We start from the raw sequence: 22950 nt of genomic DNA on the forward strand, positions 1-22950 counted from the left end.
GGGCAAGATGTTCATAATCATTTAATGACTGCTCCAAACACACCTGTCACTCAGCTACAGATGAAATTCAAAGATTATCTGCCTAGCCCACCAACCACGTGACCACTGTTTCTCGAGGCCAGGACCTACACCAAGGCCAAAGCAGGAAACAGCATGGTTATTAGCAAGAGCAGATCCCCGGGCCCTGGCAGGCACCACCTCTTCAGAGCTAGAGAAATCTGCAAAAAGCACACTCGGGAAGCAGGCTTAGTGCAAGCCTACTCAATAAATAGATAATTTATCACCACAGCTGCTAGCAGAACTGTGGACCTGGGAAAGCTGAGCTGCGAGAGGTGCCCTCCAGAGGCCTGGCCATGGTCTGCTGGCTACGTGCTGCACACCAGCACATCTGCAAAAGGTCCCAGGAGGCTCCTGTTAAATATACAGCGGACCCACACCAGGTAGGTGGTAAAAGGTTTGATGTTCTCTGTGAAGGTGTGGTTCTGCAGGGTCAGCATGTAAGGCACATACGTGTTCTCCCCTTGCTCCTGCAGCCACACCTCGTATTTCACCTCCCTCACTTTCAGGTACTTGAGGTTCCACGGGATCTGCCAGGACACAGACAGGCGGGCCTCGGTGGCACCCTGCACTGACGCCTGACATCGAGCCTCCCGCACCTTGCCCGGGTACAGGCTGATTGCCCACCTCTGCCTCCGTGGCCCCGGCCGGCCCTTCACCACACGCCGAATGGATTGCATAAGGGATGGGATGTCCACCCTGGTGTCCTGGTAGATTCGGAATAGCCACTCTGGGTTCCGGCAACAGAGATGCCGGGGGACCTCTCGGCTCTGCAGGATACGGGCCTGCTCAGCCCGGTCCAGGTGGGTGATGCCCCCTTGGTCCCACGGTCGCTCAGGGTGTGTGACTGTGTTCTCCCGGATCATGTTTCGCCAGGCTACATACTGCAGGTCCATGCCAGGCAGTGTGGCCAGCGTCTTATAGGGGGTGTAGTGGTCAGGATTGACAGCGTAAGGGAAGAGTTCAACCACGGTAGCCCCGCGGGGCAGGAAGAGGGCCGTAACCAGCTGGGCCCCATGCATGCTGACCAACATGGAGGCATTGCTGACCAGCCGCACGACATCAGCAAAGGTGTGGTCCTCCAGGGACACTGTAACCGTCTTCATCTGGAACTCTTGTGCCAGCTCCAGCAACAGCTCTGCCTCGTTCAGGATGAGTCTGTTCTGGGTGCGACTGAAGACCAGAATGTATTCCTCCCCCAGGGGCGCCCCCGCGTGGCTCACGTTCAGCCTTTCAGTCATGAAGCGCGTGAACTGCCGGATCTCATTGCCAGAGACCAGGATGTTGGCTTTTGGGCCCTGGGGCTGTACAAAGCCGTATTGGTACCAGGTGGTAACCTTGGACAGGCCCACGAAAGCATGGGAAAAGCAGAGCAGTCGGCCCAGTGTCTTGAGCTGTGCACGTAGAAGCGGCTGCTTGGGGCTGAGGAGTTTATAGAGGTCAAAGTGGGCACCCTCACCCCATCCCTCCATGAAAAAGAGCCGGGCCTCTTGGGCCAGGCCGGGGAACTGCCTCAGTGTGTAGAAGAGTGGGAGCAGGTCATCATGAAAGACGTGCATGAGGTTATCGGGGTTGAAGCGGTTGGCGATGAGGGCTACATCAGGCACGAACACTGGCTTTGGCATGAAGCGCAGGGCTGCAGCGGGCAGCTCCACGAAGTTGAAGTACTGGGCATTATGGTCCTCCACAGTGGACAGGTCCAGCAGGGCCGGCTGGAAGCGCCGGGAGCCCAGGTTGGGCAGCATCACAGATGAGTTGCCATGGAAAAAGATGAATTCTTCGGCCTCATTGGAGTAGCAGAGCCACTTGAAGCGGCAGATGCGGTCCGTGTGGGTGCGGCCTGTGCACACCATGTGGGTGCCGCCCTCCATGAGGATCTGCAGGGCCTTCGGGTAGTCGATCTTCAGTCCTAGGACTGGATCCAGGGACTGCTGTCCAAGGGCCAGCTCCTCCTCTAGCGTGGCCGCATGCTCCCGCAACCGAACATGCTTCCACAGGACCGCAGCCAGCACTGATACCAGGAGGGCGTTGAATACGGCAGAGAGGTGCATCCTATCGCCACCAGGGGGCCTCAGCGAGACGATGGCTGCTGGGCAGTGCCACAGCCCGGGGGACTTCACCCATCCATCCCTAAGTGTACTACTGGAGGACCAGAAAATGCCTGCAAAGGGTCAGAGAGAAGAGTCAACCCAGCCAGGAGTCACAGCACACTCCCACCGTGTGCTTCCTCCACCCTACCTCTTCAGCAAAGCTCCCTGGTAACATAACGTGAGTCAAATTACAGGTTCTAGGCTTTTAAAAGATTTGTGTGTGTTCATGGGCACACGTTACTCTTCTAATCACACCTGCATCACTCAGCTGCCTCTACCTGGATGAACCCTCACCGCCCCCCTTCAATAGCAGCTAGCTGAATCTGTTCTGCTTTAAGGTAAAGTACCTTGTGGCTTCAACAGCCTCTGATGACGCCAAGAGGAGTGTGCTACACATACTTGTGCTGTGGAGGAAAAACATTACCACCATCAGAGCCCCGCAGAACTTCAGCGAGGCACAGGTTTTGGGCCAACATCTATTTCCAATTAGTAATTAGTGCTAGTACTGAGGCCTCTGGGGATTAAGGACCAGGCACATTCACTCACTTGGCCTCCTGGGTGGCCTTTCGTTTGGAATTCAGGCACCTGTTAATAAGAGCAAGTGTTCAAGTGCCTTGGAGGTCAGAGATGATGTACTGGTTGAAATCCTGGCACCCAACCTTTTTCTGATGTACAAAAAGAACCATTTCGTTGTTAGGTTTCCTGAGAGGTGAGGCCTCCAGGGCAAGGAAAAGGGTTGGGACACCTGATGGTCAATAAAGAGCCACATGTGTCCGGAAGCACCCTGGGCACTCTCCTGCCTTCGTGATTCAGAGCCAAGGCTGGGCAGTGTTAGGCAGGAGCTGACTGGCTGCTTCGGTCACTGCTCCTTGAAACAGTGTTTCAAATCTAAGCACAGAAATCTCCAAAAGGAGACAAAGAGCAGTCAGTGAGTGTGGCCGGGTGCCACTGAGGCGCCCTGGACTGGGGCAGTACCCAGCCTTGCTCCCTGGGTCTCCAGGTTAGCAGTGAGATGGTCGTTTCTGTCGATGTCCACTCTTCCTAAGGAGTTCCTCGGTGTCCTCACACATCCTCAGAGTCCCCGTGCTGAATCTCCTGGGAACCAGAGGAGGCAGAGACGCGGCCCTTGGGGTGCCAGAGAGCTCACTTCTGCATTTCTGGCCCAACCCTGCTGTCTAAGAGGCACTGCTCAGACTAGGTGAAGAAGCCAGTCCGTGTTCCTACCCAATGGGCAGGAGAAAAGGGGTGTCTCATGGCTGCCAACCACAAGCAAACCGGCTTGAGGGCACAGACTGCAGGAGAGTCACAGGAACCCTGATGTCTCCAAGTCTCCTGATGTGAGAGAACTGTCTTCATCTTTGAAGCTGGGTTGAGTAGGGGCTCTGGCTTATCACAGACAGGCACCTGATAGGAGGGCACAGCTTTCTGAGTGATGTGCACAGCCCCAGCAGAACAATGCTGCATCCATATCCCTGTGACCCCCCAATCTCCGTAGAAACCGCATGACACAGCAAACCAGTTACAGAGAATCAGCAGCTTGACACCAGTGCCATCTGCTGGAGAGAAGCAGGACTGCAGGAGGCAGCAGGAGACTCAGGTCAGACCCTGGGGTAGAAGGGTCACAGGACCTGACCCTGGCTGTTTCTGGACCCTCAGAGGATGGAAGGTGTTTCTAGTTAGATGTGAGTACCCATCCTATGGCCTTCTAATATGGTGCTGGCAGAGGGTAGTATAGATATGGAAGGGGGGAAATGGGAATTTCTGAGAGTAAACATTCTGCCAGATCCTCCTGTGGTCTAACGCATGGGGTGGACTGACTCTGCTACTTACAGTCAGGCAGCCCCAACCAAGGCCAAGTGACTGGAACTGAGTGACTGGAACCAGATGACTGAGTGTAGCTAAGGGACTGTGCGAAGGCTTCTCCAAGGGCTCTGAGCTCACCCACGGGGGTAAGGCTGTGGCTATGTGGGTTAGCCTTTCTGATTGCGTACACTCACTCAGGTAAACCAGGACTGAGGACAGACAACAGACTTGTTCACCACCTTTGCTTTAGAATATCCTTTCTAATGGGGCCCTGTATTTTGTCACTGTGAAGGAGCCATGGTATGGGGCACTCAGCGGTCATGATAAAATCCAGGGTCTTTCCCACATTCTCCTGCATGACCCCACACCCACTCCAATTGCATTGTAGCATTCTACTTAAGTCAGCAAGATCAAAAGTTTTGGCAGAACCAAGATATCAGACAGAGGCAGGAAGAGCTTTAATCAAAGGCAAATGGAGGCTGCTAAGACTACTTGAGCAAGAGGCTGGAGCCACCTGGGAAAACGTATTATTTTCTCCACCCACTCACCCTGAAAGCCTCTGCTGGCTCCTTAGGGTCTGCAGGCGAGCATGCTCTGAAGACTAAAGGAGACACCCACCCTCTGGGCTCCAAGTGCCCAGAGCTTCCTGACAGACGGGCTCTAGACAGGATGAGGGTCTGTGATGGACACTTCACACGAAGAAAGAGCTTCTCTGCCTGTGTCCAGTCTGGGTGAGGCCACCATGTACATTTTAAAGTAAGAGCCAGGCCCTGCTCAGTGTCTTAGCATATGTGGCACCCATGACAACCACACCTAAAACAAAACCCCTGCCTGTATCACACCAGGAAAAGGAACCCCAATGCAGAACACCCCAGCCCCACCCCATGTAAGAGATCTGTAATTCCTCTGCACAAGTCCCTGACTGCTGGCGGGGGGCTGTGACTGTGTCCCTGCTTATTTCCCCAAGCAAGCCTGGTGATGGAGACAGTGTAAAGGCAAACCTGGCTGAGGACAGAGAAGTTCAAACATGCCAGCTCCAATCTCAACATTACTCTGAGAATGGCCTCAGAGCCTTTAATAGACTCAGACCACGAGTCTGCCCCTTAACAGAAGCAGCTTCTGTGGCCCCTCCTCTGCTCTGCCAGCAAGGAGGGAGAGGGCTGTAAGTAAACTTTTCGGAAACAAACTTGTGTGTGATAAGTGTGTAAATACGTGAGGGTGTGCATGCACATATATGCACATGTGTGCACATGCCTGTGGAGGTCAATGACATCTGTGCACATGTGTGCACATGTCTGTGGAGGTCAATGACATATGTGCACACATGCCTGTGAAGGTCAATGACATGTGTGCACATGCATGTGGAGGCCAATGGTCAATGACATCTGTGCACATGCACATGTGTGCACATGTCTGTGGAGGTCAATGACATCTGTGCACATGCCTGTGGAGGTCCATGGTCAATGACAAGTACTTTCCCTGCTCACTCTCTGTTCTATTTAATTTTTAATGACCTTTTTATTTATGTGTATGAGTGTTTTGCCTGCATCTACGTCTGTGCAACATATAAGTACGATACCCTTGGAGGACCAAAAGGACAACCAATGCTCTGTAATTGGAGTTACAGATGGCCGTGAGCTGTCACATGGGAACCGAGAACCAAACTTGAGCTCTGTGCAAGAACAAGTGTTTTTAACCACCGGGGATGTTCTTGTCTGGCTCCCATGCCAGCCCCAGCACTGGGGTTACAGATGTCACAAGCCTCTGTACACAGCTTTTATCAGAGAATTCAAACTTGGGCCACTTTACCCAATGAACCCAGACCCCTAGAAACAAACTTCCTTCATGGAAAAGATGCTTGCTATGGAAAGGACGCACAGAACCATGGCTTGAGTCAGGTCATTTTCAGGACCCCTTCTCCCTGGTGCGGGGGTCCCAAGCAAGCAAAAAGCACCGTTCATATTCCCTGCCATGCTGTTGTGTGCAACAGGCTGTCCAGTGCAATGGGCCTTCCTTCCAGGAGAGGGGAGGAGCAGAGTGCCTAGGACAGAGCACAGTGCCATCTGAGAGGCAGAGGGACAGCCCCGCGCTCCAGCTCCATGAGAAGCCAAGCTCTCGGTGAGTCTTTATCGCCAACCTGACAGAATCTAGAATAACCTTGGAGACAAGCCTCCCTCAAAAATGTCTGCTGAGGCCTGGACCTGTGACTCAGTGGAGAGCTGTGTTCTCAAGTCTTTCATGACAAAAGACCTTAGCTTTCTTCCTTGATTGTCCCTATGGCAGGCACTGGATGTACGGATGGACACAGGCCCAACACTGAACATGATCAACCACAGCATGGTGTGCTACCAATAGCAGAATGGACACCAGCCAACATTGCTGAACCAGTATTCCTGCCTTGCAGGGCAGCACAGGGTGGGTCATGGCTAGCTAATCCGATTCCCCACTGATCATATGTACAAGTCAGTGTGTGGAGGTAACTAGTACAGTATGTGTGTACCTGTATATATAAATATACACATATGCATACCCAGTATATATGCATGTGCAAAATTATGTCTAAAGGCATGTAAATTGGGCTGTCGAGATGGCTCAGCAGGTAAGAGCACTGACTGAGCATTTGGTCCTGAGTTCAAATCCCAGCAACCACATGGTGGCTCACAACCATCCATAATGAGATCTGACTCCCTCTTCTGGCGTGTCTGAAGACAGCTACAGTGTATTTATGTATAATAATAAATAAATCTTAAAAAAAAAAGACATGTAAGTTGTGTGATAACGTGTGAGAGAGTGTGTGTGTGTGTGTGTGTGTGTGTGTGTTTAGGGAACGGAGTGCAGACTCTTCAGCCCACGTGAACAGAACAGGAAGTAAGGGTTCTGCATGTGCTAGGCACAAACCTGGAGAAGGACGTTGCTGACCTGAGTTCACTGTGGCAGGGGAGGCTTGAGGCCACATAACTCCTGACCTGACTCAGTGGCCAAGCAGGGCACGTGTGCTGAGGAGCAGTGACAGCTGCTGGTGGCCCCCACCTGATGCTCCCCTTCTGCTTCACTGTGCCACATGGTCACCTGCAGACCATGCTGAGAACGGGCTTCGTGGCCCGGCCTGGTTCCTTTCCCTCTTCAAACCTCTCTCCTTATCTGGGAACTTGGGCACTGTCTCCCTCCTACTGTTACAGCTGGAAACCTTAGAAGTGTGGTTAGGATGAATTCAGTTTAGTGGCTCAGCCAGGAAAAAGCTTGGTAGAATAGGCTTTGTTTTTTTCTTTTTAAGAAAGGAAACGAATGAGTAGGTGATTTAAAAATATGCTCCCAAAGTCCTTAAATATAGGCAGTCATTAGGATGCTTCCCACTGACCCCAGGTGACATTATTTAACTCTAATGCTGACACCTGCAGACAGTAAGGGCAGCATCTGACAGGTCTCACCTGGGCATCTAGCACAGGCACAAACTCCATTTCCTGAATGCCCTGGCCAGCACCAGATGCAGGAAAAACTCACATGGGCCTTACAATCTGATAAGGAGGAAGCACCGGTTCCAGGATTCCTAGATGAGAATACAGGCTACAAACTCACAGATCAGGAACCAGTGGGAAACGGAAAAGCAAGGCAGACCACATGACCTGGGGCCTGGGATGGAGGCAGTCACAGCTCAGCTTGCTGAGAGCCTGGCAGGGCAGCAGATATCTGTTCAGAGCCTGGTGCCCACCTGAGGCTGCAGCAGCTGACCACCTTGGGCCGGGGCCTTAAACAACAGAAACTTCCTCACAGTACTGGAGGTTAAACGTCCAGCGTTAATGATCACAGTCAGGGATTTGACACAGCTCAGTCTGTCCTGCAGGTGAAATGTGAAAAGTCCTCATCTGTAATTTCTGGCGACTGTACCGTGTAGACAAGAGTGGGACGGCTGGCCTCACACCACCTGGTGGAATCAGGTGTGCATTGGCTCCTAAGCTCTGGCCCAAAGAGCTGCAGGAGTGTCAGAAACAGCTGTTCACCTGTCGATCCCCCAAGAGCAGGGCTCCTGGCAAGGTTCTACACAAACATTACAGCAATTTAACTTTATGGCAGTATCCTTTCTTTGCAACGGAAGTACTTTAGCCTAAACACAGCATGTGTTTATTAGTGAACTATGGACGCTTTGGGTAGAGCATGGATGTCCCTTGGCTTTGAGCCCTCGGGAGTTTTTCCTTTAGGATTCATTCATGGCCACAATAGCTGCTAACAAAGCATTCACATGCCCGCTCTATGTTCAAGGGGGCCTCTCCCAGGTCAAGATATTAACATAAGAATGAATGGGGTGAGGAGTGAAGGGTGGAGAGGTGGCTCAAGGGTTAAGGCCCCTTGTTCTTGGTTCACTAATATCAGTAACTCCAGGTCCAGGGGAACCCAACACCTTTGACGTCTGACCTCCATGGGAACTGCACTTTTGTGCATACAAACAATTGAAAATAAAACAAAAATCTAAAAACAAAACAAAACCTACAAGCACATGAGCTCAGAACTGCTCAATGCACCTTCTTAGTTAAATGCTACGTGTTTTGAGGGTGCTGGGGCTGCGGGGGGGGGGGGGGAGTCATACTGAAGGGCGACTGCTCCCAGGAACACCAATGTGTTCTACACGTGTTCACATGTAGTTTTCACATGCACATACAACCATAATGTAATACATACGAGGTTGTGTGTTACCAGGTGAACTGGACAGTGGGAGGTGGAGGGTTGGGGGAGACTGTTCTGAGGGCAGCCTGGCCTGGTGGAGCATGCACAGTTCAGTGAGAACTTCAGGATGGAGACAGCAGGGAGATGAGGCTGCCAGAAAGCCTGGCTTCACCACAGAAACCCTCAGGCTCAGGGTGGACTCAAAAAGCCCTGTGCAGGCAAGCCCCATGGTGGCTGTCAGACATCCAGGGAATCTGCAGCCTGCCTTAAGGACAGGAGAGTGGAGACCAGCCTCAGCTTGGGTTCCCCTGGGTCTCATCACTATGGTGTCTCCTCTGTCCTAGTGACAATGCCGCTGCTGTAGCTTACGTCCACTCTGGCCACTGGGTACAGGGTCCTCTGCTTCACAGCAGTGACAGTCTTCAGTTATATTACAGATGATGAAACAGAAGGTGTTCAGGCTCACACAAGACTTCAGGATAAGAGCCCTGCTCCTGGGGTCTGGCTCCAGTGTCCGCAACCTGCAATCACTTTCATCTTCTGGTGGGAAACAACCTCACACTTCCCTAAGTCAGCACATTTATCACGCTCTGTCACATATAAACTCTTTCCTGAACTATTTAAAAATAAACTAGATGCCAGGTGGGGTGGCATATACGTGCAACCCTGGCATTTTGGGGCGGAGACAGGAGGTTTAAGACCAGCCTGGATACTTAGCAAGACCTTGTGTCAAACAAAACTACCAAGAAAATTCTGCTGATTATCATCCCCTCTAGCCACAACTACTTAAGTCTATATTTCTCTTATATCATGCAAATTAAGAAAATTAATATTGATACTTTTTCTTTCAGTGTATGCTGTATCCAGAATCAAACCCAGGATGAAAAGTCACAGCTTACTTCCCAATCTGGGACAGTTTCTTCCTTATGAGCTTGACAGTTTCTTTAGAGTTTGTATTTTAATGTGTATGAGAGTTTCCCTTGCACGTGCATCCTGTACCATGTGCACCGTATCCATGGAAACCAGAGGGGGTGTGGGATACTCTGCAAGTAGTTACAGATACTTATGAACCACGATGTGGGTGCTAAGAATCAAACTCTTGCTGTCTGCAAGAGCAACAAATGCCCTTAACCTCTGAGCCATCTCTCCAGCCCCAACCGTAACAATTTTTAAGCCAGACAGATATATTTTCTAACACGTGCTTCAGTGTGGGTTTCCCTGGTGTTCCTTCATATCAGACTCTACACACTTGACCCCTGAGTTCACTCTATGAATCTTTGTAAGACACTCACCTTGAGGTAGCCCAGGTGGGGAAGGGTCTAGAAACTGTTACCTATATAGGACAGGAAAGGGACAGGCCACTTCCCTGGGGAAAGGAAGCCCCAGGACCCCTACAGGGCTAGAACTTGCTCCAGAGGGGGTGCAGCTCTTTCTATGCACGGGGCCCCGCACACGAATGACCCAGATTCCTTCAGTTGGGCCTAAGAACCCATGTTTTAACAAAAACTCCCAGGTGATTCTGCCATGTTCTCAGTTTCAATGTGAAATTGTCCTACATCATTGTGAAGCCCCACAGTCCTCTGAATGGATCTCTAGATCTCTAGATCCAGTTAGGACCCCTCCCCACTAGAGCTCTAGATCCAGCTAGGATCCCTCCCCTCTAGATCTCTAGATCCAGTTAGGACCCCTCCCCACTAGAGCTCTAGATCCAGCTAAGATCCCTCCCCACTAGATCTCTAGATCCAGTTAGGACCCCTCCCCACTAGAGCTCTAGATCCAGCTAGGATCCCTCCCCTCTAGATCTCTAGATCCAGCTAGGATCCCTCCCACTAGATCTCTATAGATCCAGCTTGGATCTCTCCCACTACATCTCTAGATCCAGCTAGGATCCCTCCCACTACTCAAGGCTCAATGCCGCTGACTCCAGCTTTTGCTAACATGACCTTCAAGCTGAAGTTCCGGGATAGTGCAGATGGAGACAGCTTCCACTCTTGAAACTTTCTAGAAATTCTACCCCAGCCTATGTAGACACTGTTGCTTGTGGCATGAATGCAGTGTAAGATAAGGCCAGGTAAGAGAAGGGTGGCCTGAACAGCCTCTAGCGAGGGGCACTGGAGGTGTCATGTCATCCTCTGGTGCTGGCCAGAGGAAAAGGCAGGCCTCTTGAGAAAAGCCTGGACAGCTTCTCTAGGTCCTTAGCATAGTTGCTGCATCACAGCTGTGAGCAGCTCCTGAAGCCACCTCGGGGTGTGCCCTGGTCCCTGCTCCAAACCTCCACTGGGGTCCCTGGGTATGGCTTATCACTAGTGAGCTGACAATCCACAGAAAGCCCGAACTACAATGTCAACAATGGTAGGTATCCATTGGGCAGGCCAGGGTTGTGACCTCCTTCCTGAGGTGTGACTCAGGCCTAGTGCTCACTGCATGACAAGGAATGCCCGCTGCTCTTCTAAAGAGTGGAGAGAAAGACCAAGTGTTGGTACGAGGCTACACCAACACCTGTTGCCACAGGCAGCATGGAAAACCTGGTTTGCCTATAGACACACTGGGCCTGAGGGCAACACTGGCAAGAATGCGAGAAGGCAGAGAAAATGAAAGATTCATCCACATCCTGGCCAGATCAGGGAGAGACTGATCCAGTGCAAAGGGGTAAGGCCAATTTGGCCACCACCTCGATTCATCTGCTGAGGCACAGCCTGGGGTTGAAGAAGTTCCCAACTCCCTGTGGTAGTGCTGGGGTTTGAACTTGGGCCTATGACCTAGGCAAACCACCGAACTACAACCCCAGACCTTAATTTTCTCTCAATATGAGAAAACTGTACCTCTGGTCTTATAGCCCAGCTGTCATCCTATCTGATAGAATCTCAGGCATTGGAGCAGGGCAGAATTCACAGCAGTGAAGTTTTCTGACTCAAGGGCAGAGCAGACATGGAAGGCTCTGGAAACACGGACCCACAGGCCTTTGATGGTAACTTAGCAACTCAAGGCTTCTTGCTGTAATTACTCTCACCCAGCCAGGCAGAGGAAACACCTGGCTGTGGCTGGTGGCTTCGGAAGCTGTGGCTATTCTTTCACTGTAAAGAGTCAGGGTAACAAGCTGGGGTGACAATTATTCCCACTGCCTTGGTGCTGGGCTGAGAAGGTTAAGCCATCAATGCACAATTACAAAACCACCACCTTTTACAACTGAAAGAGCCCTTGAAAAATGAATTCTCCCGAGTCTTTATAAGTGAAGTCTCTCAGGCAGCCAGGGATACAGTGGTTGCATGGGAACTCAGCACCGGACTCCCTCACCTCACACCCAAAAAGCTCTGCTCCCTAAACAGGGCCCTGCCTGAGATGCACGCTGCTTTCTCTCTCTCTCTCTCTCTCTCTTCTTTTTCCCAGCAGATAAACAAGGTTTCCCCGACCAAGCAAGCCTTCAATGTCCTACCCAAGCTGCAGACTCACCCACCCACAAGGTCCAGAGCTGAGGAGACCTTCCTGCAGGCTGCCTCTTCTTAACGCCTCACCCAGGGGACTGCCTTCTTCAGTATCACCACTCATGGGACAACAGCTAGTCAAGCTCTAGCCCAATGTGTTGCTCAGATCCCACTGTAACACAGAAATGCCTGCCATGCATCCTAACTGGGTCCCAGGACAGCAGAGTGCAGAAGCAGCAGAGAATGTAACAGCAATAAGAGCTGTCAGGTGAGTTCCAGCCCCACTGCTTAGCAGCTAAACAACACTGCTCCAGGCCTCCACTTACTGGTCTGAGGCAGGACACTTATACTATTCCAAGAGGGAGGTTCCAGGTTTGTGGACCCAGTGACCCAACAGAAGCAAAGCTCTGTGCCTGGCAATTATCCAACTCTGTAAGACAGCAGCAATATAAAAACCCATTTACTGACTCTCACTCTATGCAGGCAGCACTCTAAGTTCTGCATATGTGGTCTCATCCCTGCTATAACCTAAGGCAAGTACTATGAAACACACTAAAGGGCATATGCTTGGGACTGCTATATGTATTGTTCAATACACTGTAGCTATTATGGGGAGGGGCTGAAGTTCAAACTCAAGCCTGAATTGCAAAGCCCATGGTAGCCTGTCTGGAGTCTTCCTTCCCTGCCATATCTCTCACCCAACTTGAAAAGCCCTGGGGATCATTTTAGCATCTCCTGAGGGAGAGTGTCCCTCCAGACAACCATGCTGAGGTGACTGACAAGGCCTCTGGGGAACAGAGTGTTGAGTAATTTAATATTCTGGCTCTCTAGAAGCCTTTGCTTATTACTGCTATTTCTGAAAGCAAGAACTTGCCAGCCAGAAGTCCAAGGTTGGTTAGAAGCATGTCGTCAGCTTGGGCTGATGTCACAGGCCTGCTGTCCCAGCTACTGGGGAGGATGAAGCAGGAAGATCATAGCTTAGGTGTGTCTAGGACTTACTGAGACCGTGAATCAAAGCAAAGAGTAGAGAGTGAACGGGTGTAGCAGAATGTTTGCTCAGCACGCAGGAGGCTTTGGATTCATCCTTAGCAAACAAACCAACCCTGACGGCCCTGACAGTCCAGCACACCAGGATGATGCTCCACCAGGGTGAATCCACTCACCAGCTCCCTCCCTTTCCAAGGCCCCCAGGGGCTCTCAGCTCTCACCTCTGAGGATAAAGTATCCAGTTCTCTTCTAACTCTGTCACCACTTGGAACTCGGATCCTTCATGTGAAAGGGCCGGCTGATCCTAAAAGCCTGAGAGCAGCTAGTCTGTGGAAAAGACAGGACCCGGAACCAGAACTCCAACCTTGTCTATAGAGTTGGTGGTCGTGCATGCTAACATTTGATGTGTTCAGAACCCAGACAGAAAGCTTTGCCAGCATTACCTCATGGAAGCCTCACAGCAATTCTTCAAAGAAGGTCTTTTTTCACTCTGTCTTACAGAGGATGAAGGAAGGGACCAGAGAAAGTGAATGAGTTACTTATGGGGACATGGCCGGTAAAGGAGCCAAGATTTTCCCAGTGCCTGGAACAGTCCACACATGGTAAATGAATTGTGCTAATATTCACATGTCCCATAAGCCTAAAACCATCTACACCAACAGGCTCGGGGCTGGTTGGCATAAGGTCAGAGGATACTGGCTGCTCACAACCTGCAGCGTGATTCTGGTGGAAGGTCCCAAACTTTTACCCCGGATTCCCACTAACGATGAGAAAACGGGTTCCTATAGGCAAGTCCATCAGGGTCGTCCGTCAGTAGCCGCCCCCACCCCCACCCCCCCGCCATTGTCAAGCAGACAAACTCCTAACTCCGACTGTCCGTCCATCCGGGTGGTTCTCTACGGAGCCCCAACTGCCTAAAGGTCAGCAACAGGCCGACCCAGGCACCGCTTCAAACGCAGCTGGCGCAGCCCAGGCCCCCACTGCTCATCTCTCCTTGCTCCACGCCACCTGTGCCAAATGTGCACCATTCTTTCCCAGGCACGAGCATGTGCGTCCCCGCGGTCAGAGGCAGTGAAGGCTCCAGCCGAACGGTCCAGTGCGCCATCGGGGGCCGGGCGGTTCAGGCCCACCCCTCCCACCTCGGCGCCTGCTGCAGGCGGCGTCTACCGCCCTGGGTCCGGCAAGCCCGCCGGCCTCCCCTGCAGTCCAGGGTCGGGCACCAAGCCCGGCCCGGCCCGGCCTAGCGCCTCACCTGAAGCCGGGCTCTGTGCCCCGTCCGCTCCGAGCCCGGGGCCCAGCTGCGCCACAGATGCCCGCGCTGCCCACCTGCCGACAGGGTGTCGCAGGTGTTCCTAGTGTGCTTGCCCTGCTGGCGAGCTCAAACTCCGGAACCCGGGCGCGTGCGCGGGCCTTGGGACCCGCCTCTCGGACCTCGGCCAGGATCACCTCTTCGGCTCACAGAATCCTGGGAATTGTAGTTTTCAAGCGAGCAGCATGCACGAGCCTGGGAAGACCAGAAGCTCTTCTTGGTGTTCTGTTTACCCAATTATGAGAGTTCTGATGATAAACTTAAATACAAGATACAGAAATCTTCATATGTAATCTGTTAGAGAAAAAATAATCCATACCTTGACATGCTTTTAAGACTCATAAAGAGACTATTGATGGCTCAGCAGTTAAAGTATTCACTGTAGATGAGCACAAAGACTGAACAGAGCTGTTCATGGTCATTACTGAAGGCTTCTGTGCTCAGTTAACTTCGGATCGTCTCCCCTCAAACCTGAGCCAATGGATCGCTCCTCCCTTACCAGGCTTCTTGTCAGGTATGTTATGTCTCTTTTATACTTTTTCTGGGAACTGCCATTTGGCTTTACAACCAAACTGATGGGGTGTTATCATGAGTGGGTGTCAGATGACAGTGTTGGAGCTCGGACTTGACATCAGGTGAATCTGACCAAAACGGCTGGATTTCTCACTTGGGAAATGGACATTGTGACACTTCTGACACGATGACCCAAATGTCATGTGGAACCTTGTCCTTTTGAGAACTGGGCTGGGGGTGGGGGTATATATTAAGGGACCCTCCTCACTCCTCCCCTCCCCCACCCCCACCCAACTGGCCCGGTTGGCCACAAAGCCTTCCCAGAACCTCAGACCTCAGTGGGCTTCACTCTCATGGTTGTTATTACAAACTCATCTAAAGTAGTCTCTGTCTCTCTGTCTGTCTCTCTCTGTCTGTCTCTCTGTCTCTCTCTGTCTGTCTCTCTGTCTGTCTGTCTGTCTGTCTGTCTCTCTCTCTCTCTCTCACACACACACACACATACACATACCTGTGAGAAGATCAAACAGAGTGCACTGAAGAACTGACACAGAGAGTCGGAACAATGCCACTGGCCACAAGGCAGATCATTTCTGGATTGGGCACCATTTGCCTGTACCATGAAGAAGGCCCTGTGGCTTCCTGCTTCCCCCAGCCCCTACCTGTGCTGCCTGGATTCTTCCTCTTTTCCTACCTCCCCCCATTTGGCTTTTGGTGTTTTAAAAAGCAACAATCTCTTTCTTGGCCTCAAGGGTTGCACTAGTCTGTGGAAGCTCCACATAACTGGCCCCCTGGCCCTTCAGGCCTCAACCTTTGTCCTATCTCAGAGGGTTCTTAGTTTCAGGCAATGTGTCTACCCTGGCTGGCTTGAGCAGAACAATGTGTGTGAAGGAACATTTAGTGACATGTGGGCTCATTAAGATGAGGAGGAACAGACTCTGCATCTAGGGTCTGCTCTGATGACAGTGTCCAAGCCATGTCCAAGAACTATGCCATGCTATCTGGAGATAAGGAGGTCAGCTTCCTCTGACACCATTCCCCATGCATAAGCCATCTCACAGAGTGCTCTTCCTTCATCTGAGTCACAGTGTGCACGTGCTTGGCAGAGCCTGTGTCTCAGAGAGACTCCTGTCTGTAAGGAGCCCTGAAAACTGAGTCCATGGCTCTTCATCTCCAAGGGGGCTCTGGGTGAGAGTAGAGCTATCCAGCCTGCTGCAGCTACTCACCAAGCAGATCACACCTCCAAAAGGCTCTTCCCTTCATAAAGGGGATTTTGTTGACAGGTTTGATACATGGCAGGTAGAATAAGCCTTTGGGGCAGTGTACTTGTTAGCCTGTGGGGAGGACCTGTCAAAATTAGGGAGTACTTCCAAATAAAGATGTTTCAGAGGCAAGAGAAAGAAAGGAGGGAAGGAGAGAGGGAGGGAGAACTGCTTTCTCTGGTCTATTGTTTTCAAATGGCTTTGACATTGACTGGCATCTACTTGTTGAAATTATTGAGCAAGCACCTGTACCCACTGAGCCACTCAGTCCTTCTTCCAGGAACCCCTTTACTAAGGGACACTTACCATTGTGTGTTTTTATCAGCTTTGTGAAAATCACACTGTCAACTTGACTGGATTTAGAATAACCTGGGAGATTAGTGAGGCACGCTTCTGGGTGTGTCTGTGAGGGTGTTTCTAGAGAGGACTGAATCGAGAACACTCCGATGTGTGAATGGCACTGTTCTGTTGGCCAGAAGCCTCAAGGTAATAAAAGGAGGGTGACTGAACTGAGTGCTGGCACTCCCTTCTGCTTCCCATCTGTCTGCTAGCCGCATGCTCCCACAGCCATGTTTGCCCAGGCAAATGGAGCCAAGCAAGTGTGGATCCAACACCCTGAAACTCTGAGCTGAGATAGTTATTCTCTTACATTGTCTCAGGCACTTTGACCATAATGATACAAAGTAACTAATATAAGCCTTCACATTTTTTTTTTAGTCCTTTGTCTGGAGGTTCAGATCGGAATACATTGTATCCAAGTCAAATCACCAAGGTCAAGCAAATTTGACTAATACTTGCAAAACCTGGAAGATATACAGACTGCTCAGTTGTTGTGCTTCCCATAGAGACTCCAAGTTTTCTTTATAAACAACCCAAGGTCTTTTGGGAGATTATTTACAGATCTGGGGGACATGTAATCTGTAGAGGCCTCATATGCTCTATGGAGCAGCACAGCTGGCTGCTGCAATCTCCCACTGAATGAAGAGGAAATCTTGAGTCTTTAGTTTTATGTGAATAGCACTGTATTAGTTAAGTTTTATACGACTGTATTAGTTAATTTTATCTTGGCTGCATCAAAATATTAGGCAGAGTCACTTAATGGAGAAAGGGTTTCTTTTGGCTCACACTTTGAAGATACAGTTCCTCACGGTGGGAGGGCATGGAGGCAGAAGCGTGAGGCAGCTGTTACTGTATCCACAGACAGGGAGCAGAGTGCTGACCTCTGCTGCTCCTCTTGCTTTCTCTGTTCATCAGTCCCAGGTCCCAGCCCTTAGGATGGTGCTGCCCACACAGAGGGCGTATCTTCCCTCTTCAGTTAAATCTTTCTGGAAACATTCTCATAGACACACCCAGAAACGTGTTTCCATAGTGATTTTAAATTCAGTTAAACTGACAATAAAGACAAGCCATTACAGTCTGCCAGTTTCCCTTAATCTGCCCATCATTTAGGATGTTTGCCAATGTTCAGGGCATCTGCCATGTGCATTTGCAGTCCATACAACCTCAGAGAAGGCATTTGTGCCCCTTGTCAGTCAAGGTGAAGGTGAAAGCTCACTGGCTTTGCTTTGTCCTTGTTCTAAGAGGCTCTTCCAGTGTGGTTGAATCCTGCTGGTTCACAGCCCACCTGCACAGGGCAGTCCCCTGACTGACATTATGAAGGCCTCTATCCTGATCTTCGGATTGCCCTCTTGGTCCTCGGGAGACACTGCCAGCCCTTGGCTTGATTTTGTCAGCTGGAGACTAGTCTCCTTAATTTACTTTGTCCTGTACTTTGTGCTTCCATCAAATACCTGATTCTGGATTGTGAAAAAGACATTTTGTTAAAGCAAAACTACTAAGAACACTGAAAATGCCAATGTGACTTAGACAGTAAGTGATCTCACCAATGCTTTAAAATTCACCAGTTCAGAGAGGAAGGTCATGTCCTAAGAGGGAAAGAGAATTCTCAAAGCAAACCAAGGGCAGCTTGTTAGAGCAGAGATGTCGCTGCTTCCCTGGGGTGGGAAGGAATCCAACATTAGCTGCCTGTCCCCTGTGCTTTCTCCTCAAAGGCTCGTACAGAGCTCTGCCCATGCTCCAGTCTCAGTTCCAAGTGTTCGCGGCCCAGCTAACATATGTGAGGCTACATGAAACCTCCCTGAACGAATCCTCTATCGCTCCCGTTTGCTGTGTCATTCTTCAAAGTTGGATTTATTGAAAGGTGGCAACAGGGAGCTATATCTAAGGAGTAGGAAGTGAGGCAGAAAGGGAAGGCAGCACAGGGCCTGTTGCCATCTCTGGGACACACAGTGGTTCAGCTCAGAGCTCTGGAGGTGACAGAAGAATGCTCTTCAGCTGTTCACTTAATGAGTGGCATGGGTTAGGGCTATTTCTGGGGGCATTAGCACTTCCTTCTGCTCCACATGTACTGATTGAAAATCACAGAGATACAGGTGTTGAAGATCCCGGTGTTTGCCTTGGGGAGTCTTCAATATCCTAGGAGGCCCTGGGGAGGGAGGCGGCTGGGAGCCAACAGCACCTGCTGCACTGGCTGAAGTGTCTCCACTACTGAGTCCCTTTGCAGGGATCCCTGTGCCACACACTGTAGCTGCTGCAAATAATAAGGCAGATACTCTGTGACTGAGCTTGGGATGTGGCTGGGAAGATCAGGGTTCATCAGAGAAACACACTACACACAATAATGCCAGTGACTACAGAAGGGACCCCAGAGGGATAGGGGAAGGAACAGCTACAACACAGACTACTGGGAGGAACTGGAGAGTCTCAGAAGCTAACCCTATGGAGGCAGAAGGGGTATGGGGCTGAATTTAAGGAAGAAAACAAGCATGGGAAAGGCCCTGTGGCACCAGGAACTGTGAGATGGAGCTAGAGATGACTGGAAAACAAGGAAGATTGGAACTAAGTGAGACCAGATGGCGAGTCTGAGGCAGAGCATGCAGTCATGGAAACTGCCTTTAAGGTTTGAGAGAGACCACAGGAGCATGTTAAGCTAGGACATTACATGACTGTATTTTATGTTTTCAGTTTTCACTGTAGTAATGTAGACATAACAAAAATTACTGTATCAATTATTAAATGGACAGTTAAATAGTATTAAATACGTTGTAATGGGCAACCAACACCAATGTCTGTCTGCAGAATCCCTTCATCTTGTGAAATAGACACTTTGAGACCATTAGACAATAACTTCCTATTCGGTGTATGCTGTTGGTTCTCCGAGCTGGTGGCGACACGAATGACACAGACACCAAGTCGGGTTCATGCAGCAACTTTACTTCGGGCTTTTTTTTTTTACAGCTCTCTTCCCCAGCAGCTTCTTCTTAGGGCAAGGGCTAAACTACTCCTATTACAACAGCTTCTCTTACTCTACTTCTGGCTCACAGCAAGGGCTAAAACTACTCTCTTCACTACTACCGGCTTCTACCTAGGGCAAGGGCTAAACAAAACTTGCTACTCACACCAACTCACCTCCTTCTAGCTCCACCCCACCTCATCCAATCAGAATTCACACACGCTCCAGGCATGAGCTTAGGTCATTCACAGATAGGCTAACAGGTCTGGATCATGAGGAACTGTCCAGCCTGGCAGGTAGTGCACATGCTTGGGCAAGGCAGTAAACAAGTGGGTTTCACGGGGCCTGCGGCCACATCCGCTTTCCGCTTCTCCCTCTTTTAGTTTTATTAGCAACTCTGGGATCAACATATGTCTTAGGTTGCCCCCATCCGTGCCACATCCTTACCTGTCATGGGAATGACAAACTCACTTTCGCCATCCTGTCTTAGGTTGGTATGCGCATGTGAGGGTCTTACCCATCATTGATTACTGATCCAACATGTTGAGCCAACATTGGGGGGATGTTCCTGCTTCCAAGGCTGCCATAGCCTGCACTAAGGCTTGTTTATCAGCCCTGTGCCACCTTCACATACATGCCATCCACCAAAGCATTCCTTCACATACAACAGTCAGCAGGAGCACTCAAAAGGCTATCCCTCCCCAATTTCTTAAGAATCCCACAGTTCTCATAGTTCTCCAGCCATTGCTTTGCAGTTGCAATCTCCACATGGGTGTTGTTCATGGCAACAATCGATGCTCGCAATTCCTTCATCTTTGTCTCGAGATCATGACTCCAACTTCCTAGCAGCATTGCCCCAATTGCACGCAACAGATTTGCAGCTCTGGAAAAATTCTGATACTGAACAGAGGTTACACACATTCCTGACATATGAGTCAAGCTCTGGCTAAGGGTGTTAATTGGTGAGGAGATTGTAAATCGGAATCTCCTTTTAAAATATCGAATAACGGGCATAACTCTGCATTGGGAAGATTACAATAGGGCTGAATCCAATTGATATCTCCTAACAATTTCTGAAAATCATTCAAGGTATGCATTTTATCCATCCTTAGTTCCAGCTTTAGTGGCTCGACAATAGCATCTCTCAATTTAGTACCTAAATAGTGTTTTACTTCTGTCTTTTGAACCTTTTCTGGGCTATCACCAAATTCCACTTCTCCAACTGTTTAGTTAGGGTCCCAAATACTTCTTCCACTTCCACATTAGAGGATCCACAAATCAAAATATCATCCATACTACACTTTCCCTTTTTGTCTCCCTCATCTTTAAAGGGGGGAGGAGATGGCAACGGAGGGGCTGATGGTTTGGGTGGCCTACCATGCCTCAACCTCCAGCGGAACATCCGACTACAGATGTCACTGTTGCTATCGGTCCCGTCACTGTCACTATTAGACCCTTCAGAGCTAGATTCCTTCTTCTCTTTCTTATCTTTGGTTTGTTGTCTAAGCTGTTTACGTTTTCGGCGGCTAGCCTGAGAAGCAATCTCAGCATTGTACCTTCCACTGGCGTCCCCCAAGCACGCCCTGACCAAGATCCAGATGACTAACATTTTTACTGTCATTTTAGTCGCAGTTGACCCCATATTGTTTAAATTCCCCCATCTCTATATCTGAGATCCTTAGTGCTCCGTCCCCTTTTTTCCGGGGAACCTATCCTTCATCTCTATACCTGAGAACCTTAATGCTTTGTCCCCTTTTATCTGGAGGACCTTACCTTTGTCTCTATACCTAAGAACCTTAATGCTTCATCTCTATTCCAGAGAACCTTAGTGCTTTGTCTCTATTCCTGAGATCCTTAGTGCTTCGTCCCTTTTTTCCCGGGAACCTTACCTTCGGCTCTGTATCCGAGATCCTTAATGCTTCGTCCCTTTTTCTCAGGAAAACTTACAGGCCTGTGCTTTCTTTAAATACCGTTGCTTACCAAAATTTCCTTACCTCTGTTTACCAAAATTTCCCTACTGCTGTTTACTAAGGTTTCCTTAGCTCTGTTTGCTAAAATTTCCTTACCTCTGTTTACCAAAATTTTCTTACTACTGTTTACCAAAATTTTCCTACCGCTGTTTACCAAAAATTTTCCTACCACTGTTTACCAAAAAATTTTCCTATCACTATTCTTACCAAAATTTCCTTACCTCTGCTTACTAAAATTTTCTTACTTACCTTTGCCGACCGATGCGATGAGTTCCCCATTCCCTGTACGGGCCACCATTTGTCGTTGTTCCTCCTAGCCGGTGGCAACAGGAACAACACAGACACCAAGTCGGCCTCATGCAGCAACTTTACTTCGGGCTTTTTCTTTTACAGCTCTCTTCCCCAGCAGCTTCTTCTTAGGGCAAGGGCTAAACCACTCCTATTACAACAGCTTCTCTTACTCTACTTCTGGCTCACAGCAAGGGCTAAAACTACTCTCTTCACTACTACCGGCTTCTACCTAGGGCAAGGGCTAAACAAAACTTGCTACTCACACCAACTCACCTCCTTCTAGCTCCACCCCACCTCATCCAATCAGAATTCACACACGCTCCAGGCATGAGCTTAGGTCGTTCACAGATAGGCTAACAGGTCTGGATCATGAGGAACTGTCCAGCCTGGCAGGCAGCCCATGCATGCAGCCTCACTGAGCATGCTTGGGCAAGGCAGTAAACAAGTGTGTTTCATGGGTCTGTGACTGCACCCGTTTCCCGCAGGTGTACATCTTCTAGCACCCTATACTTTCTGTGAGCTTGCCTACTCTCTGACTCAGGCAGAATAAGGCAATATGTGCCTTTAAAAACTACTTAACAGGTGGCTGTGGCTCACTCCTTCAATCCCAGCACTCAGGAGACAAAGCTGGTGGATTTTTGTGAGTTGGAGACCAGCTTGGTCTACAGAGCAAGTTCTAGGACAGTCAAGGCCACACAGAAAACCCTTTGTTGAAAACAAAACACAAACAAACAAGGAAACAAGCAAAGAACTACTTTACTATATTTATTTGTTCATTTATTTATTGTGTGTGTGTGTGTGATGTGCCTATGTGAGTGGGTGTGTGTGGTGTGAGCCTGAGTGTGTGTGTGTGCGCGCGAGCGCACATGCGCCTGTGTATAAGATGTGTGTGGTATGTGGTTTGGTGTGCAGAAGTCATTTCTTTCTTTCTACTATGTACGTCCCAGGGAGTTTGTGTCTTTACCCACTGAGTCATCTTTCAGGCCCAGTACTTGGCTTTTTTTGATTGCCTTATTTCTCCTGGCATAATGTTTTCAAGTTCAATATCAATAAACTTTGATGGGTTTTATTCTTGTTTGTTTCTGTTTCTTGAGACGGGCTGAGTTTGTTTTTGTTTGTTTGTTTGTTTGTTTGTTTTTTATACAGCCTTAGCTGTCCTGGAATTCACTATGTAGTTCAGGCTGGCCTCGAACTCACAGAGATTTACCTGCCTTTGCCTCCTGAGTGCTGGGATTAAAAGTCTCAGACACCATGGCAGGCAGAGTTTGATTTTTAAAAGATAAATGTTTAAGAAAACA

The 22950-nt window shown here is 49.7% G+C and overlaps 2 protein-coding genes and 1 long non-coding RNA gene across 9 annotated transcripts in view; 2 read left to right on the forward strand and 1 right to left on the reverse strand.

Annotated features, from left to right (window-relative positions):
* Positions 1-6708, forward strand: part of Gask1a (golgi associated kinase 1A) — a 37326-nt gene extending 30618 nt beyond the window's left edge. The window contains exon 5 of the mRNA XM_006512132.3: positions 6234-6708. Coding sequence (XP_006512195.1) covers positions 6234-6270 — 37 coding nt within the window. The 3' untranslated portion in view covers positions 6271-6708. The remainder of the gene's footprint in view (positions 1-6233) is intronic.
* Pomgnt2 (protein O-linked mannose beta 1,4-N-acetylglucosaminyltransferase 2) lies at positions 1-14448 on the reverse strand. 7 transcript variants are annotated; one of them, NM_001289560.1, is made up of 4 exons: positions 14271-14421; positions 13462-13508; positions 13240-13345; positions 1-2218 (listed from the first exon to the last, which is right to left on the reverse strand). In NM_001289560.1, exon 4 carries the CDS (start codon positions 2106-2108, stop codon positions 366-368), a length of 1743 nt encoding a protein of 580 aa, NP_001276489.1. In that variant the 5' UTR covers positions 2109-2218; positions 13240-13345; positions 13462-13508; positions 14271-14421; the 3' UTR covers positions 1-365. The 7 variants fall into 7 exon arrangements, with proteins under 7 accessions (NP_001276489.1, NP_001276487.1, NP_001276488.1 ...); NM_001289558.1 differs by having other exon boundaries at positions 13462-13512; XM_030244235.1 differs by adding an exon at positions 2495-2551 and having other exon boundaries at positions 4-2218; positions 13240-13508; positions 14271-14448.
* Positions 14381-22950, forward strand: part of Gm39463 — a 20448-nt gene continuing 11878 nt past the window's right edge. Inside the window, exon 1 of the long non-coding RNA XR_871388.3 lies at positions 14381-14841. This is a non-coding gene — a long non-coding RNA (predicted gene, 39463). The remainder of the gene's footprint in view (positions 14842-22950) is intronic.

The sequence above is a fragment of the Mus musculus genome, chromosome 9, assembly GCF_000001635.26.
Source record: "Mus musculus strain C57BL/6J chromosome 9, GRCm38.p6 C57BL/6J".
Lineage (NCBI taxonomy): Eukaryota > Metazoa > Chordata > Mammalia > Rodentia > Muridae > Mus > Mus musculus.

Bases quoted from the DNA above. Each gene is read 5' to 3' on its own strand.
- Pomgnt2 (NM_153540.4), bottom strand. From the start codon at position 2,108: ATGCACCTCTCTGCCGTATTCAACGCCCTCCTGGTATCAGTGCTGGCT.